This window comes from Sceloporus occidentalis, unplaced genomic scaffold, assembly GCF_023333645.1.
Source record: "Sceloporus occidentalis isolate IW3139 unplaced genomic scaffold, rSceOcc1.0.p SCAF_8, whole genome shotgun sequence".
Taxonomy (NCBI): domain Eukaryota; kingdom Metazoa; phylum Chordata; class Lepidosauria; order Squamata; family Phrynosomatidae; genus Sceloporus; species Sceloporus occidentalis.
Genome location: NW_028316988.1, coordinates 17,286,637 through 17,303,077, shown reverse-complemented (window position 1 = coordinate 17,303,077; position 16,441 = coordinate 17,286,637). Strand labels below are relative to the sequence as shown.

Here is a 16,441-nt window from a genome sequence, read left to right as displayed (position 1 = left end):
GGATGGGAGTTGTGGTCTGTAGTCCCATTTTAAGTTCTTCCTTTCAGAAGGAAGGGGCAAAAATTGTTGCCAGTGGGTCTGACTGATGGTTGAGATGTCCATTCACAGTAATATCCTTTCTGTTGATCGCCAGAACCTCCAGGCTTCTGGTGGCGAGCTGAATCAGGATCTCAACTCTTTTCTCCAGGGGGAAGTGGGTGGAAAGGTAGAGAGCAGTTAAGAGAAGGTTAAGAGGTGATATGATAGCCCTGTTTAAATATTTGAAAGGATGTCATATTGAGGAGGGAGCAAGCTTGTTTTCTGCTGCTCCAGAGAACAGGACCAAGAGCAATGGATGCAAGCTACAAGAAAAGAGATTCCACCTCAACATGAGGAAGAACTTCCAGACAGTAAGGGCTGTTCGACAGTGGAACACTCTTCATTGGAGTGTAGTGGAGTCTCCTTCTTTGGAGGTCTTTAAACAGAGGCTGGATGGCCATCTCTTGGGGATGCTTTGATTGTGAGTTCCTGCATGGCAGAATGGGGTTGGACTGGATGGCCTTTGTGGTCTCTTCCAACTCTTTGATTCTATGATTCTATCACTGCTCTCATTACACTCATTACCACACCAAACTCCTTGCTAGCTTTGGATACTCATGTCTCACAACTGTGATTTCTCTCTTTCTCTCTTTGTCTTGCCGGCTCTTCCCTCTTTGCAGGCGGAAAAGGCGCAACTTCAGCAAACAAGCCACAGAAATCTTGAATGAATATTTTTACTCTCACCTCAGCAATCCTTACCCCAGTGAAGAAGCCAAAGAGGAGCTGGCAAAGAAATGCAGCATCACAGTATCACAGGTAGGCTGGACATCTCCGTATTGCTTGAGAAGTGGGTGTTCTTGTTGATGGCAGGGAGGGTCTCTCTTTCTTGGCCTCCCATGCTCCACAAAATAACAGCAGCCTAGCATTTGGATTCTGGAAATTGGCCTCTCTGTAACTTTCGCAAATTGTGTCAGTTGACTTTTGAAGCTTGTTCAACAGCAGCTTAGAAGATAATAAACTAACATCTTAGTTTGGACATGAGAAGTTGCTGTGTCCTGGTCCTTGATCCAATTGATAGTATTGTAAATTTGTTGTTTTCTTTTCATTATTGCATGCAAGGACAAATAATTTCAACAATTTCCTCCTTGTAGCGTGAGAATACATGGATTTCTGAAAACTATTCATGTCTGTTCATGCTTCTGGATTTTTTTTTTGTGCTGAAAGGCATATTTGTTTTTAAAATTATGTTTGTTTTGGTTGTTTTTATTGATGTTGTTGTGGTGCGCCTCCAAATTGTTTCCAGGTGAACGTGGTGGAGTAGGAGTCAACATGTTATAGTGGTTTGAGCATAGGACTTGGACTGGAAATCAGGGTTCAATTCCCCGTTTGGCCATGGAAACTCACTGGGTGACCTCAGGTAAGTCATACCCTCTCAGCCCCAGAAAACCCAGTGATAAGTTCACCGTAGGGTTGCCATAAATCAAAACTGACTTGAAGGAACGCAACAACAACAACAACAAGGTGAACCTATCACAAGGTTTTCTTGGCAAGATTTGTTCAGAGGGGGTTTGCCTTTGCCTTCTTCCGTGGCTAAGAGGATGTGACTTTGCCCAAGGTTGCTCAATGAGTTTCCATGGTTGAATGTGAATTTGAATCTTGGACTCCAAGGCCCTAGCCCAACACCCAAACCACTATACTACACTGGCTGTCCTTCAGCACTAATAAATTTTGGGTTTTCTTGGTGGGGTTTCTCCATGTGTCAGGATACCCTTTAAACATGGAAGATGAGAAAATGTATAGATACTTGGCTTAGAGCGATCTCCTCTGACTGTCTGCAGCTCTCAGTCGACGAGTTCTTCCTCAGCAATGCTGAAGATCCCATTTGACAAAAACATCAGGGAAGGAACCTGGGACTTTCTGCATTGAAAGTGGGCACTCTTCCGTTGAGCTGTTTCCCTTCCCATTAAGCAGAAGGAGGCAACCTTTAATGGTTGGGTAGAAGAAAGAATTTTAGCAGGCACTGACATCAAATGTCAATAAAAACAAAGACAGATGTACACTCAATGCAGTATGAGAGTTGTGGAGAAGGAATCCCAGTAGATTTGGCTTCATGGGAGGACACATGGTTGACTTGCTTTCCAAATTCATTCCTTTTTTGCTTTCTTCTGTTCCATTTTGCCATCATGGCAACCTGGAAAGTCCTGGTGGTGCCACCACTGAGAAGACCCAGCCTGTTGGCCTCTGTACAAACGCATGCTTTGGGGTGCTGTGCCAGGCAAAGAGAAGAGTAAGCATTTGCAATTTTAAACCTCCTCTAAGCAAAAAAAATCCTTACCTCTTGATCCGATGGCTAACTGAATGGGTCCCTCAAGTCCGCTGTAAAAGCCTTAAATCTCAGCACTGCGTCCATAATGCTGAAGTGTTATGGGTCGGTTTTCCTTCAATTGGCTGAAGAGCCCACGTGAAGCCTCCTTACCAGGAGCCAGTCTGAATGCAGCCCTTCAGTAACAGTTCAATGACAGCTGTTTGTGCCGTAGCAATAAAAGTCTAGTAGACAAAACGACTCAGGCGCTTTGGTACATTAGAAGTGTCAGAGGCTTAAAATACGGCAGCGGGATCCATGTCTCCTGCCACAGAAAAGATGACTTTAGCTGTGGGGAGAGTTTTAGATTTCTGTTGATGCCCAAACATACAGCTTAACAACTCAGGGGTCTAAAGACATCCCAGTTGTCTTTAATGTGAACTCTTTGTTGCATCAGCGCTGTTAAAAAAAGGGAGGAGAAGGAGAAGAAATGGCAAAACTCCTACTCCTAGAAAAGTGGGAGTTATGATTCCTTGTCTTTTTTCTGGCAGAGGGATACAGAAGGAAAGCATAAATCCATAATGCATTATTAATTTTGCAGCCTTTGGCTTTAACACGTTTATACAGCCATAACACATCTGGAGTGGTGATCCTACAGGTTGAGTCTCTCTTATCCAGAGTGCTTTGGACCAGAAGTGTTTTGGATTATTAGATTTTTGGGGGGTTTGGAATATTTGCATATACATCATGAGATATCTTGGAGATGAGACCCAAGTCTAAACTTGAAATTTGTTTATGGTTCATATCCATCTTGTACACATAGCCTAAAGGTAATTTTGTCTACAATCTTTTAAACAATTTTGTGCACGAAGCAAAGTTTGTGTACACTGAAGCATCAGAAAGCAAAATTGTCACTATCTTAGCTGCCCGTGTGGACAATTTTGGAGTATTCTGGCTTTTGGAGTTCTGGATAAGGAAGAGTCAACCTGTAGTGTATTCTGGTTTTGCTACTATTAGTTTGTGGTTGCTGGTTTTAAGAATGGAATGGGAAAAATTGCTATTCCATTTAGAAGCTTTTGGATATACTGCGTTATTTGTTTATATCTTTGCCATTTGTTGGAGCCAATGTTCTCCTTTTCAGTCTTGCACATCCTCACCTGCATACATGTATTCACAAAGGGTCTAGGGAACACTTTGGGGTCACTACATGATAAATGTGTATCTTTGTAGTTTAGATTTTTAAATATGTATAGATTTACTGATGTTGTTGCTGTGTGCTTTCAAGTTGTTTCTAACTTATGGTGCTGAGAGTATGTGACTTGCCCAAGGTTTCTGTGGCTGAGCAGGGAATTGAATCCTGGTCTCCAGCACTGTAGTTCAATGTTTAAACCACTATACCATGCTGGCTTTGCATTGTTATTAACCATTTAACTGACATTGTTTGGCCCTCCCAGGAACATGGGGTGAAGGATTCATCGCACCACATCATTTGAATACTAATGAACTAATAGAAAGGCTAGCACTGTGGTTCAGGCAGCTAGCTGTGTGTTCAGCATTGTCCCCAAGAGATGGAGAATTATTGTCCTTCCAGATGTTTGGACTTATGACTCCCATCAACCTCACCCAGTGTGAAGGACTGAGGATCAACATCTGGAGGGCCACATATTATAGTCCTGCTTTGCAGCATCCTCCTGGTACTTTTCTGAGAGCTTTGCCATAGATCAGTGGTTCCCAACCTCCCTAATGCCATGACCCTCATGTTGTGGTGACCCCCAACCATAAAATTATTTTCATTGCTACATGCAGATATGTGTTTTCCAATGGTCTTAGGAGACCCCTATGAAAGGGTTATTCGATCCCCAAAGGGGTCCTGACCCACAGGTTGGGAATCACTGCCATAGATTCTAGAGATACAGCTGGGTGAATCTGCTATAGCAGTATGCAAAGCACTCCAAAACTCCCTCCACCTTTCATATACTGTGATCTTAGGCAACATATTTCCTTCTGCCTTGGTCCATTGTTAAAATTGAACTTGCCACCACATCACCATACCTACATGTTTTGCATTTCCATGGATTTTCATATCATCTATCAAAGTCCTCCCTGGCATCAGTTCACTCCATGCATCTGAGTAAGTAGACCAGAGAGTTCTATAGACTGCCCTGATAGAGTGGTGTCCTGCTGCCCGTTTCAGTGCCACATGCCGTGGACCTGATCCGGCGCTTTGCTGCCTCTAAAAGAAATGGTAAAATTCTGCTCCTTTTAGAGCTGGCAAAAAGGCGACCTTGCTGTGGCAATGGCACTTTTAGGTGCTCCTTTTGGCGTGCGACATATAAATGCCACACCAAAGGTGTGCTGTGACGCCACCCACCATGTGGCCGGGAGGATAGCATGACACCAGCATGGGGGCGGCATTGGGGCGTTCGTCATCCAAACGCTTCAAGCCAGTCTGTACAGCCCCCAAGTCTACAAAAGCTTATGCTACAACATCTTTTGCACTGTTGGTCTCACAGGTGCTGCAAGATCCCTTTGCATATTGCCATAGGTTGATAAGGGATGTTTGACTCCTAATTGTCCAAGAACAGTAGATAAAAAACAACTCCAAATTAAATTGCTGGGGTGAGACTACTAAGGAGAAAACCAGGAGTAGGTTTGTTCTGTGTGAAAGGGCTTGTGAACCCCTTGCGGTTCCAGACAGATGCACCCTGTCCCTTAATTCCCTCGCTTATCTTTTCCCGACAGAGTCATTGTTTTTGCTAACCAGGCGCAGGGAATTCCAGCAAAAGCCCTCCAAACCAAAGCTTCCTTCTGCAGGCCACAGATGCTTAAAATTAACCCTCTTTCCTTCCTCGTCTCTTCTGTGCCTCCAAGCCAATGATTAAGAACATTTCCGCGAACAGCAACAACAACAACGCAGCCTGTCCGGATCTTAGCAGTCTTTTTGTTCTCCTTGAAAAGATTTCTCTTGTCACTTGTCCTTGTTTTGCACTCGTTCATTATCTCCTCCTCTCCCCATTCCTCACCCCCCACTAAGTTTTTGTTGCCTTGGGGGCAAGAGATGGGCAAACAAAGCTTCGCCCTCCCTCTGCTCTGCATCTGCCCTTCTCTTTCCTTGCTGTTGTCTCCAAGCAGAAACTTGGAGGGCCTCAGAGCAGCCTGGTTAGATTTTGCCCTTTGGCTGTTTTGTTCAGATATGCATGGAATGGAAGGAGCAGGACCGAATTGGGGGAAGACACTGGAAACACAAACACACACACTCACACACACTGCATCAAACGTGGGAGCCCTCCGTCTTGGCTCCATTGGACAAGCGAAACAGCCCCAGGGTGTGTTTTTTTCCACTCCACTTCCCTTGCGCTCGGAAAGCCTTTTTCTCCAGTTTTCCGTCCTTCCGGCTGATGGGAGAACTTGTGCCAATAGACACTAATTAGAATTTAAAAGTGAGACTCATGTATGATATGACTTCTTGGGATAAAGCAGAACTGACTCATGTGGATCGCACAGTTTCAAGCTAGGAAGAAATGGACCTGGGCTAGCCCTACTGTAAGAGAGAATGAAGCCTAGGAATTGCAGCCTAGGAAACCCATTTTGGATGCATGAAAGGGCAGCAAATGGTTAATTGTTTTAATTTTTTATGTCTTTATTGAACAAGGTTGGGAGGGGTACTTCAAGGATTTTCTTTCTTACCTCCAGAGCTAAAGTAATTTCTTGGTTTCAGATACTGTGCACCTTGACTTCTTCATTCTAGAAACTATACTCCTGAAGATGCAGCCTAGGATCATATCGACGTTTTTAAGCTTCTGCTTCACACCGATTTCTTATTTATGCCCCCTTTAAATCTCAACATATTTGAAGGTTCCTTATGTAGCTACCTTAGATTCTTTAGATCCTCCCCTTTATTTCTCATTGGATTTGTTTGTGATTGTGCCTATAATTGTTGTAATTTCCCTTCAAGTTAACTTGGACATAATGGGGGCCATGTGAATAAGAAACCTTCAAGAGCCTCAGTCAAACTGAGGTCCACGGCTTCCTTGATTGAACTGATCGACCCAGAATGCAGTCTTCCTTTTTTCCTATTGCCTTCCACTTTACAGAGCGTTATCGTCTTTTCCAGTGAATAGTCTTTTTCAATAGTGCCTTTAATACCTCACTTTTTCGAAACCCCCATCCATCATGAACTCCCTTTTCTTTCAGTCTTTCTGACTAAAGGATCTCACTGAATATTTCCTTGAGCTTATTGACATGAGCTTTTCTAAAAATCCAGAGTGCATATCCAGGTACCCTTAGCTCTCTCTTTCTTCTGTATAACATTTCAAAGATGACCTAATCCCTTCCACCCTAAATTTCCTCCACTTCCAATTCATTGTCCAATTCCTCCCGGTGGGTGAGAATCAGATCCAAGACAGTTAACCTCTTTGCAGAAAATGAAATTGTCAGCAAGGGAAGTGAGGAATTTGTTGGACCTTACATTCTTGGCAGCGTTTGAGTTCCAACGGATAATCAGAGTTGCGGATGTCTCCCATTACCACTGTACCTCTTTTTGAATGTTGGCTCATCTGATCTAGGAAGTTATCAGTCAAGTCTGGCTTTGAGATCTGTAACAAAGCCTTACAGTGATATCATTACTTTCTTCTCATGACCTGGCCTAAATACCCTAAAGGCACCAGATCCTGTCTAATCTTGGAATCAGAGCAGGGTCAGACTAGTTAGTATTGGATGACAGACCACCAACAAATACGAGGTGCTGTAGACTTTATTTCAGAGGAAGGAACTGGCAAAACCAGTTCCGAGAATTCTTTGCTTAAGAAAGAAACCATGCTCTATGAGGAACAGCTTAAGGAGCTGGATATGTTTAGCCTGTAGAAGAGAAGATTATGGAGTGACATGATAGCCATGTTTAAATATTTGAAGGGATGTCATGTTGAGGATGGAGCAAGCTTAGTTTCTGCTGCTCCAGAGACTAGGACATGGAGCAAAGCATTCAAGCTACAGGAAAAGAGGTTCCACCTCAACATTAGGAAGAACTTCATTGTAAGAATTATTCAACACTGGAACATGCTGTCTCAGAGAAAGGTGAAGTGTCCTCCCTTGGAGGTTGTTAAACAGAGGCTGGATGGCCATCTGTCAGGAGTGCTTTGATTTGTGTCTTCCTGCATGGCAGAAAGGGGTTGGGTTAGATGATCCTTGAAGTCTTGTCCAACTCTATGATTCTGTGTTTCTAAGACACACGCACCCAAATTTTGACCCAAATGCTCTTAATCTATCTTCCCTGCTATAAGTCATGGATCTCCATGTAGCTGTACACATTGCATACACATCATGCTGCTCTTCCTCCCAATGCAATAAAACATGAGAAAGTAGATGCTCACCAAAGAGGACCAGAGAACTCATAATTTGTGCTTCCAGAAATTTGGTGAGAAGATGCTAGCAGCAGCTGTCCTGCTCCAGGATCTTTGCTGGAAAAGAGTGATTGAACCTATAAATATTAGAGCAATGTTGTATTGTCACCAGAGCTCAACGGGTCCTTGTTCCCTCTGAACTTAGCCCCGTTGCTAGTGTCGTTGTTACATGCCTTCATATCGACTCCAACTTGTGTCAACCCTATCATGAAGAAGATTAATTTAAAGGAGGCTTACCATTGCCTTCCTCTCAGGCTGAGAGAGTTGGACTTGAATTAATCCAAACGATGTCTCCTGGGGGCTTCTGTGGCTGAGCTGGGATTTGAACCCTGGTCTACCAGAGTCCTAGCCCTATACTCAAACCACTACACCATACTGGCTTAACTACATTTGCAAAAAGCCACCGGGAAATGTGGGATACATTCATTTCCAGCATCTTTTGCTACTGGAAATGAATGCATCCCAGGTAAGAACCAACGTTTCTTTTCCTTTTAGGAATAGATTGCTGTGAGGTACAGTGCAAAATATTTTTGGGTGGCATGGTTTTGAATGGTCAATTAAGCCCCACTAGCTTTGCAAAGGACCTTCTCCTGTCGGAGAGGAAAGCTACTAGAACTGGTTTATTGATCTGGGCAACCCAGCTTGCTGTCAGCTAATCCTAATAATGTGGATATTACTGTGTTTATCTCTGTGTGCACATTCACACGGATTAACACGGCCACTTGGATTTTTCCTATGGTGAGGGTCTGCACTTCTAAATCGGCCATTACAACACTGTTCTAGAAAGGAAGCGGTATTTCAGACTGTTTGTCTTTCAGCGTCTTCAAAACATGGAGGTACTTTAGGACTCTTGGGTGTTTTCGGACTTGTTGGCTTGCCGTTGTGAGTGTGTCAGGTGAACTTTTTTGTGTCTGATTCTGGAAGCTGTTGCGTCAAAAAGTCTAGAGCCTGTGGCCACATCTACACTGCAGAAATAATGCAGTTTGGCACTGCTTTAACTGCCATGGCTCCATGCTATGGTGTTCTGGGATTTGTAGTCTGTTGCAGTACCAGAGCATTCTGACACAGAGGGATAATATATCACAGAAGTACAACTACCAGAATTCCCTAGCATTGAGCCATGGCAGTTAAAGAGGTCTCAAACTGCATTATTTCTGCAGTGCAGATGAGCCCCCTCTCTGTGTCAGTGTTTGCTCTGATTACAAATGGAAATAAACTTTATTGGGCTCAATAGTCTCAATGAAAGTAGCATTTTTGCACCTCTGGGGGCGTCTTGTGAGAAAATGTTTTCCTAGGGATGTAATTCTTCACTAATTTTCTTTCTCAAAGGAAACAGTGTGTCATTTCAGTAATTTCCTTCCTGCTACAAGAAAGTCTTTGAAACCTACACAGTCTTTGAATACCATTCGCAGTTCAGGACTTATCCCGCACAAAATTCACACATAGTCTTTTTGTGCCGAAAATGCTGCTTTCTGCAGAAAAAAAATTGCTTGCAAATTTGCACAGATTTAGGTAGCAGCGTTGTCTACAAAGAAATATTTTCTGTGCAGCCAATGCTGTTTTCTGGACTAAAACGTCCAATGTGTGAATATTGCACCAAGTTCCAAAGATTTTCATCTGTACAAGATTCTTCTTACCAAGATGTGTATCTACACTGCGGAATTAGAATAGTTTGACGTCACTTTAACTGACCTTACTCTACCTTACCAAACCCTGGGATCTGTAGTTTGGGGAAGCTTCAGAGCTCTCCGACAAACCAGTCATGGAGCCGTGACAGTTCAAGTGGCGTCAAACCGGTTTAATTCTGCTGTGTGGCTACATCTAGGATTTCCATTTTTCGAACACTGGTGATCATTCTTTCCATTCCAATATGTTTTCTCACTCCAAGGGCTTCTGCAAAGGGTATTTTTGAGAAATATGGCATGCGCAAAGCCATGTTCCCATTTTCAAACTTTGACTGCTCAAAATGGGTACCATTGAGACAAATACACAGAAGTCTGTTTTCGTCAATGGGGAAAAGGAAACATACATTTGGTAAATCGAGCAAATTCATGCAGCTTATACCAAATTAAAAGCATTATGTTTAATTAGTTGCAGGGCATCGAGCGTGCGCTGCAGATAAACAAGGGGAAGACTCAGGAAGAAACTCTGTTTGCAATTTTGTGGCCCGTTAATTTCCATCTTTCCTCTCGATCCCCCCCCCCCCCGATAGCGACGGTCCAGCGAGCATCGTCTCTGTCACCGATCAAACACGCGCCTCCCTCAAGTAATCGCCCTTGTCAGCCAGAGAATCGGAGGCACCATGTTCCTCCAATTGTGCATCTTGATGCTTTAACAAATAATTTATTGCCTTTTTTATTTAACTTTGTAATTAACATGATAAATAAGTACAAGGGTATTGTTTGAAATGTAATATACAGTTAAGCCCAATTAATTAATTGGCCTTCAGTGATTGGGAGCAGAGTGATGTTCATTGTGGTTTTCTTTTTTAATGTGGAGATAGTTTGTTTTAATGAAAAATGTGATACTAAATAGTTTTATTTCTCCCTACACCTCCCCCTCCTAAACTTCTCACACAATATGAAAGCAATGAGACAGATGGGGAAGCGCTGGTACCCAGAATGCCTTGCAGATGACAGAGCCAAATGTTGGGTATGCTTCAGCTCTCTGTACAATGATATTGGCTGCAACTGAGCATGGGACTTATGTATTCATAAGTGGACTTATGTGTGGGGTAAATAAAATTAAGTAGTTTCACAACGTCTGTATTTACCTAGGGGCTGTTGTCACATCATAACCGATAGGTGTCCGTTGTGTGATGGTAGCTAGTGGAGCGATTGATACTCCACATCTCCAATGTGTGATGGACACCGATACGCACTTGGACATTGGTGTCATGTTAGTGGGAACCAAGTTCAGCAATTCAGGCTGTTAAAACTCAGTAAACCTTTATTCAGTAACTATTGATCCAATCCAGAGACACTCATTGTCAAAACTAAGGAGCAATTGTTAACATTGCCTAATAAAACTACAGTCAATCCTCCATATCCATGGATTCTTTATCTGAATTTCCAACCTCCAAGGCTTGAAAATATTCAACATATATATAAACTGCAAGTAAAGTTGAAGTCCAAATACGAAGCACCACCACCAGAAAGCCCAAGGCATTTTTAAATGTGATAGCTTTGTGTCCCAATGAAATCTAATGGATATAAATGGACACATACAATTTAATCAGTGAACCGCATGATTCCCATCCCTGTCTTCATGCCTTCTTCACAATACTGCAAACCAGAAGTATAATCCCCAAATGTATATCTTTTTGCCATCTCAGATCAGTTGTGTGCTGTATTTTGTATGCTCTTGGAAGCATTTTAGGTATCTTATTAATTCAGATATTTTACGGCAGTGGGCAGGATAATAAAAATTCCTGGGATATTGATGGGTGTAAATGCATTTGCAGTGCTGTATTGACTACTTCTTCACTTTCAACCCAACATGAATATCAGGATTGTATAGAATGGGAATGCTTGCACACATGAACCTTTTGAATGGGAGGGTGGGCCTAACCACTACAGCCAAATGGATAAAGTCTACCACAGAGAGCCAGTATGGGACTTGGACTTGAGTGATACAGGCTGTAAGGATCCACTGAACCATGAACTTAAGTGAGTGACCATGAGTCTATCTATCATCTTGGCCTACCCCCCAAGATTGTCACAAGGAAATAGTGAAGAGAAGGAGGAGGGAAAGGAGTAGGAGTGCAACTGTAGCATCTAGATCGAGGTGTCTAATCTATGTCTAGTAGGTTACCAATGCAACTGTAGTGTCTAGATCGAGATGTAATGGCTAGATCCATTCTGCTTTGGTCAGACCTCACCTGGAATACAGGGTCCAGTTTTGGCCATTACAATTCAAGAAGGATATTGACAAGCCAAAGCGTGTCCAGAGGAGGGCGACCAAAATGAGGAAAGGTCTGGAAACCACCAAGCCCTATGAGGAGCGGCTTTGGGAGCTGGGTATGTTTAACCTGAGGAAGAGAAGGTTAAGGGTGAGAAGATGGCCATGTTTAAATATTTGAAGGGATGTATTATTGAGGATGGAGCAAGGTTGTTTTCTGCTACTCCAGAGGCTAGGACAGGGAGCAATGGGTACAAGCTACGGCAGAAAAGAGATTCCACCTAAACATTAGGAAGACCCTCCTGAGAGTAAGAATTGTTTGACAGTGGAAGATGCTGCCTTGGAGTGTGGTGGAGTCTCCTCTTTGGAGGTTTTAAAACAGAGGCTGGATGGCCATCTGTTGGGGCTGCTTTGATTGTGTCTTCCTGCATGGCAGAATGGGGTTAGACTGGATGACTCTTGGGGTCTCTTCCAGCTCTAGGATTCTAGGATTCTAATCCATAAGTAACATGCTTTGCATTTCTTGCAGGCCTTTAAGGTCCTTGGCTGATTAAGTCAGTGGCTGCCTTCTCTGAGGAAACTGGAATCTCCAAATGTCTCCTCCTGCCACAAAGAATTAATCGAATGGTTTCCAAGAGGAAGCTGTGTGCTTGGTGGAAGTTTGGTGGATGCTGTAGAAAGCTTCTCTCCCCCTCTTCCATTGCTTTCTCCCTCCAGCTGGCAGAAAGGTCAGCTGGGGCTTAGAGGCGGAGGGGATTGGGGGGAGAGCGATGGAGGCAACAGCAGAAGGGGTGAAGGATACCCTGGGGTTAGCTCTTTCTTTGATGGCTGCCAACTGCCCTCTCTCCCTCCTGCGATTCCAGACAATGGGATGACCTCCCGGCTCATCTGCAAAAGACCAAGAAAGCAAAGATTGCTTGACTTTGGCAGCCGGGTTCTGCCACGGCCTGTATTTTAGCTGCAGGAATAGGTTGCAGAGAGCAAGTCTGCAGTGGAACATATCCATTTTTCAAACAAAATTATATCTGGGTTTTGGTGATGGTGGGAATGGCTGGTGGGGGTAACAGGGAGTTTCGCCCTGGTTTTAGGCCTTCATTTGGATGGGGTATGCAGGTTAAACATAATGTATGATCCGCTGCTCCTTTCACTGCTTCCAATTAAACCTTGCTTGTTAGTTTAACCTCTAGGTAATCCTATCAAACAACGGATGTCAAGGCAACACTGCCCACAGTGGCTTTGGATGAGCGGCCATTAATTTTAATTGCCTTGATATTAAAGATTAAGAAGAAGTGGGACTAGCAGGGTGGAAACGATCCGATGTCAGGCAAAATCCATTCGCTGAGTCTTCCCCAGGCTGCAGGGATATTAAAATTTTTACTGGGAGAATTAAACAAGCCTTTATTAGTGAGGGCCCTTGTTTGATTGGTCCAGAGGTGTGCATAAATGCCGATTTCTTATATATCCGTGGACAATGCCGTTGACGTATAGAGATTCTGCAATTATGAAACTGTTAATAAAGCCATAATTGGATTGTCCGCAGTAATTATTTGCTGGCTTTCATTAATGTATTATTGCTTCCTGACTGACAAGGTAATATTAAGTGCAATATATATAATACAGTGGTGCATCGTCTTGGGAATGCAGGCGTGCAAGAAGATGCACCTTCTTTTATTGTGTTTCAAGCTTGGGGCCCTTTTGTTAATTTCTATTCAAGCAAAGGCCAGGATTCAAGAGCCAGGAAAGAAGGTTCCTTACAAAAAGGATGCTCAAGTCTAGCCAAGCTGGACCCTTGCCAATCCCGGCCAAAGAAAAGGTTTAGCATCACTAAAAAGTGCAGAGATGCTTTTCAGTGGTTATTCAGAGATGCACAACCACCAAGGAATTGTCTGTGTTGAAACAGGAAGAGTTTGATTTATAGAGTAAGGTTGTGCCCAAGATTGCTTGAATTCTTTGGTCTGCAGAGAGTAGTATAGAGCAAGAACGCTTCCTCCTGTTTAAATTATAATGTACAATAAGCAGAAAGGCTTGCATTTCCACTGTGCCTCTAGATTTTGCAACCTTTCAACTGGCTGAGCTCCCCCAAATCGAAGATCTACCCACATTTCTTTGATATTTGCTCCCATTGTGCCAATTGATGTCCTTTGCTTAGATCTATTTGCACTCCAGCAACAGCCAAGGCTGCATCCGGACTGCAGAAATAGTCTAGTTTGACGCTATTTTAACTTCCATGGCCCAATGCTATAGAATCGGATTAATTAGTTTTGCAAGACCTTTTGCCTTCTCTGTCGGAGAGCTCTGGTGCCACAACAAAGTACAGTTCCCAGGATTCCATAGAATGGAGCCATGGCAGTCAAAGTGGTCTGAAACTGAATTATTTCTGCAGTGTGGATGCAACCTAGGAAGCAAAAACTGTTTGGCTTAACAAGAATGAACCTAAGTACAGTGAGGAAAACAAAAGCCAGCTTCTACTCAGCTAAAGAGCCTATCTAGATGAGAGAACTACTTTCCCACCATCCTAGTCATGAGCATCCTAGGAGTAAATTACTATCAGAATCTCCCAAGTTTACTGCTCTTATAGATCTGCTTGGCTAAGGGCTTTTCTTTCTGTTATTCTGGAACCCCTGTGAATGCAAGAGCCTGCAGCCTTGCCCGCCAGCAGAATGTTTCATAGTTATTTACTACGGTTATTAATTACAAAAGTATCCAGCTAATGGCCAGGATTGGAAAAGAGTTTCTGCAGCCGGTTTCCCCAGCGGCTTTGTTTCAGCTGCTCTGGCCGTGACCTTTGGGGGGGTTAATAGGTAGAGCTTTAGAAGCTGGCTTGGCAGCACTGCAACCATCTTCAAAGAGAGATGACAAAGCAACAGTTCATCCGTTATTGATTTATTTTCGCCCCCTTGCCTCTTTTTTTTTTGTCGCAGCGGGCCAAGCTTGGCTTTGTTGGCAGGCCTGCCAAGATTTCGTAAAACATCCCTCTGCAAAAACAAAGACGAGTTGCATGATTTCCAAAAGTCACTCTTTTTTGGAGAATATGTGTGTGTGTGTGTGTGGGGGGGAATTTCTTCCAGTTCTGAGTCCTAAGCATGGTTTTCTTCTACCAGTTGGATGTTTAGCAAAACCACCCCAATGGCTGTGACAAGAGCTGTGGAGGCATGGCTCAGCTGGAGGAAGGTTAGGGCAGGGATCTTAGTTCAGTTTACATATGGCACATCACTCCAGTTGCAAAGACAACCAGCCCTACCAGTGTGCCAAGTCCTGGAAGGCATTTATATGAACTCTTTCCAAAACCATCTACCTGTGGTAAGGGCAGTTGACCATAGTGATGTGATCCAAACCACTGTACCCCTATTTTTCCCAGCACCCTTGTTAAAAGTGGTCCCCAACTAATGCTGTTGTTGAGGTACATAGGTGTATATGTGCCTTCTAGCCTCCTGTCAATTTATGGCAACCTCATAGAGTTTTCTTAAGCAAGGAATGCTCAGAGGTGGCATTTCCAGTTCCTTCTACTGAAATATAGCCTACAGCACCTAGGATTCATTGTCGGCCTCTCATCCAAGTGTTAACCAGAGCTGACCTTGTTTAGCCTCTAAGATCAAATGGGACTTGGTGCTTTTAGGATACAGGTTCAATCTCCTTTATCCAAAAAGCTTGGGTCTAGAAGTGTTTTGGATTTCAGATTTTTATTTTTATATTTTTTGGATTTTGGAATACATGTATTTGCATATCCAAGATATATCTTGGTGATGGGACCCAAGTCTGAACACAAAATTCATTTGTATTTCATATACACCTTATATGCATAGCTTGAAGGTAATTGTATACAACATTTTAAATAATGTAGTGCATGAAACAAAGTTTGCGTACGCCGAACCCTCAGAAAGGAAAGGTGTCACTGTCTCAGCCACCCATGAGAAAACTTTTTGGAATATTTTGGATGTTGGAACTCTGAATAAGGAAGATACAACCTTTATTAATAAATATACTGTATACTGATCTTATTAAAGTGGTGCGTTTGTATTAGATTAAAGATTGAGGGTTTAATATTTGGTGGGCGAAACCAGGTATCATGAAAATACTGTGTTGGTTCAGCCTGATTTGGTTTCACCCTGTTTTTTGGTGTGTGTTTTTTATCTTAAGGGGGAAAAAACCCACCTTTCTTCCTTTCTCTGGCAGGTATCGAATTGGTTTGGCAACAAGCGAATCAGGTACAAGAAGAACATAGGGAAATTTCAGGAAGAAGCCAACCTCTACGCAGCAAAAACAGCGGTGACGGCCGCCCATGCTGTAGCCGCAGCTGTCCAAAACAACCAGACAAACTCACCCACCACGCCAAACTCTGGTAGGTAGCCTCCACTTTTGCATGGCATTACCTGGTCGATATCCTAAAAAACAAAGATGGAAGTTGGAAAGGAACGGAACAGGTTCTAATAAATGCTCTTCGGGATGAAGGACCAGGCTTCCTCAGCTACTTGATTGATTCCTTTTTGGAGAAGGAGGATTCTCCCTGTGGAGTTGGCTCAGCAGGAAGTTGCTTTAAAGGAAAAGTGGGGTGAACGATGCCTTCTTAAAGGCTTTCCAGCATGGCAGACCTGCAACCAAAGCATTGGCTGGCTAGCTCAAAAAGCATGGTGGAAAGCCCCTCTACTCACAGCTCTTTAACATCCAAGCAAGAAAAATCTAGTCATATTTACCCTGAGCAGTTAAAATGTTTGTAAGTCTTCTGTAGGTCTTAAGGAAAGCAGCATGCCCCCCCCCCCATTTGAGCCAAAGCAAGAGAACACTTCAGGACAGACTTGCGAATGGTAGTGAAACTGTGAAATCG

General features: G+C 43.2%; 1 protein-coding gene across 4 annotated transcripts in view; it reads left to right on the top strand.

The window, feature by feature from the left end:
• The window catches only part of LOC149308065 (pre-B-cell leukemia transcription factor 3), a 202,554-nt gene that overhangs the window by 171,028 nt on the left and 15,085 nt on the right, over positions 1–16,441 (top strand). For all 4 annotated transcript variants that reach the window (XM_089535005.1, XM_089535008.1, XM_089535006.1 and 1 more), the window contains exons 5-6: positions 699–834; positions 15,793–15,958. In XM_089535005.1, coding sequence (XP_089391131.1) covers positions 699–834; positions 15,793–15,958 — 302 coding nt within the window. The remainder of the gene's footprint in view (positions 1–698; positions 835–15,792; positions 15,959–16,441) is intronic.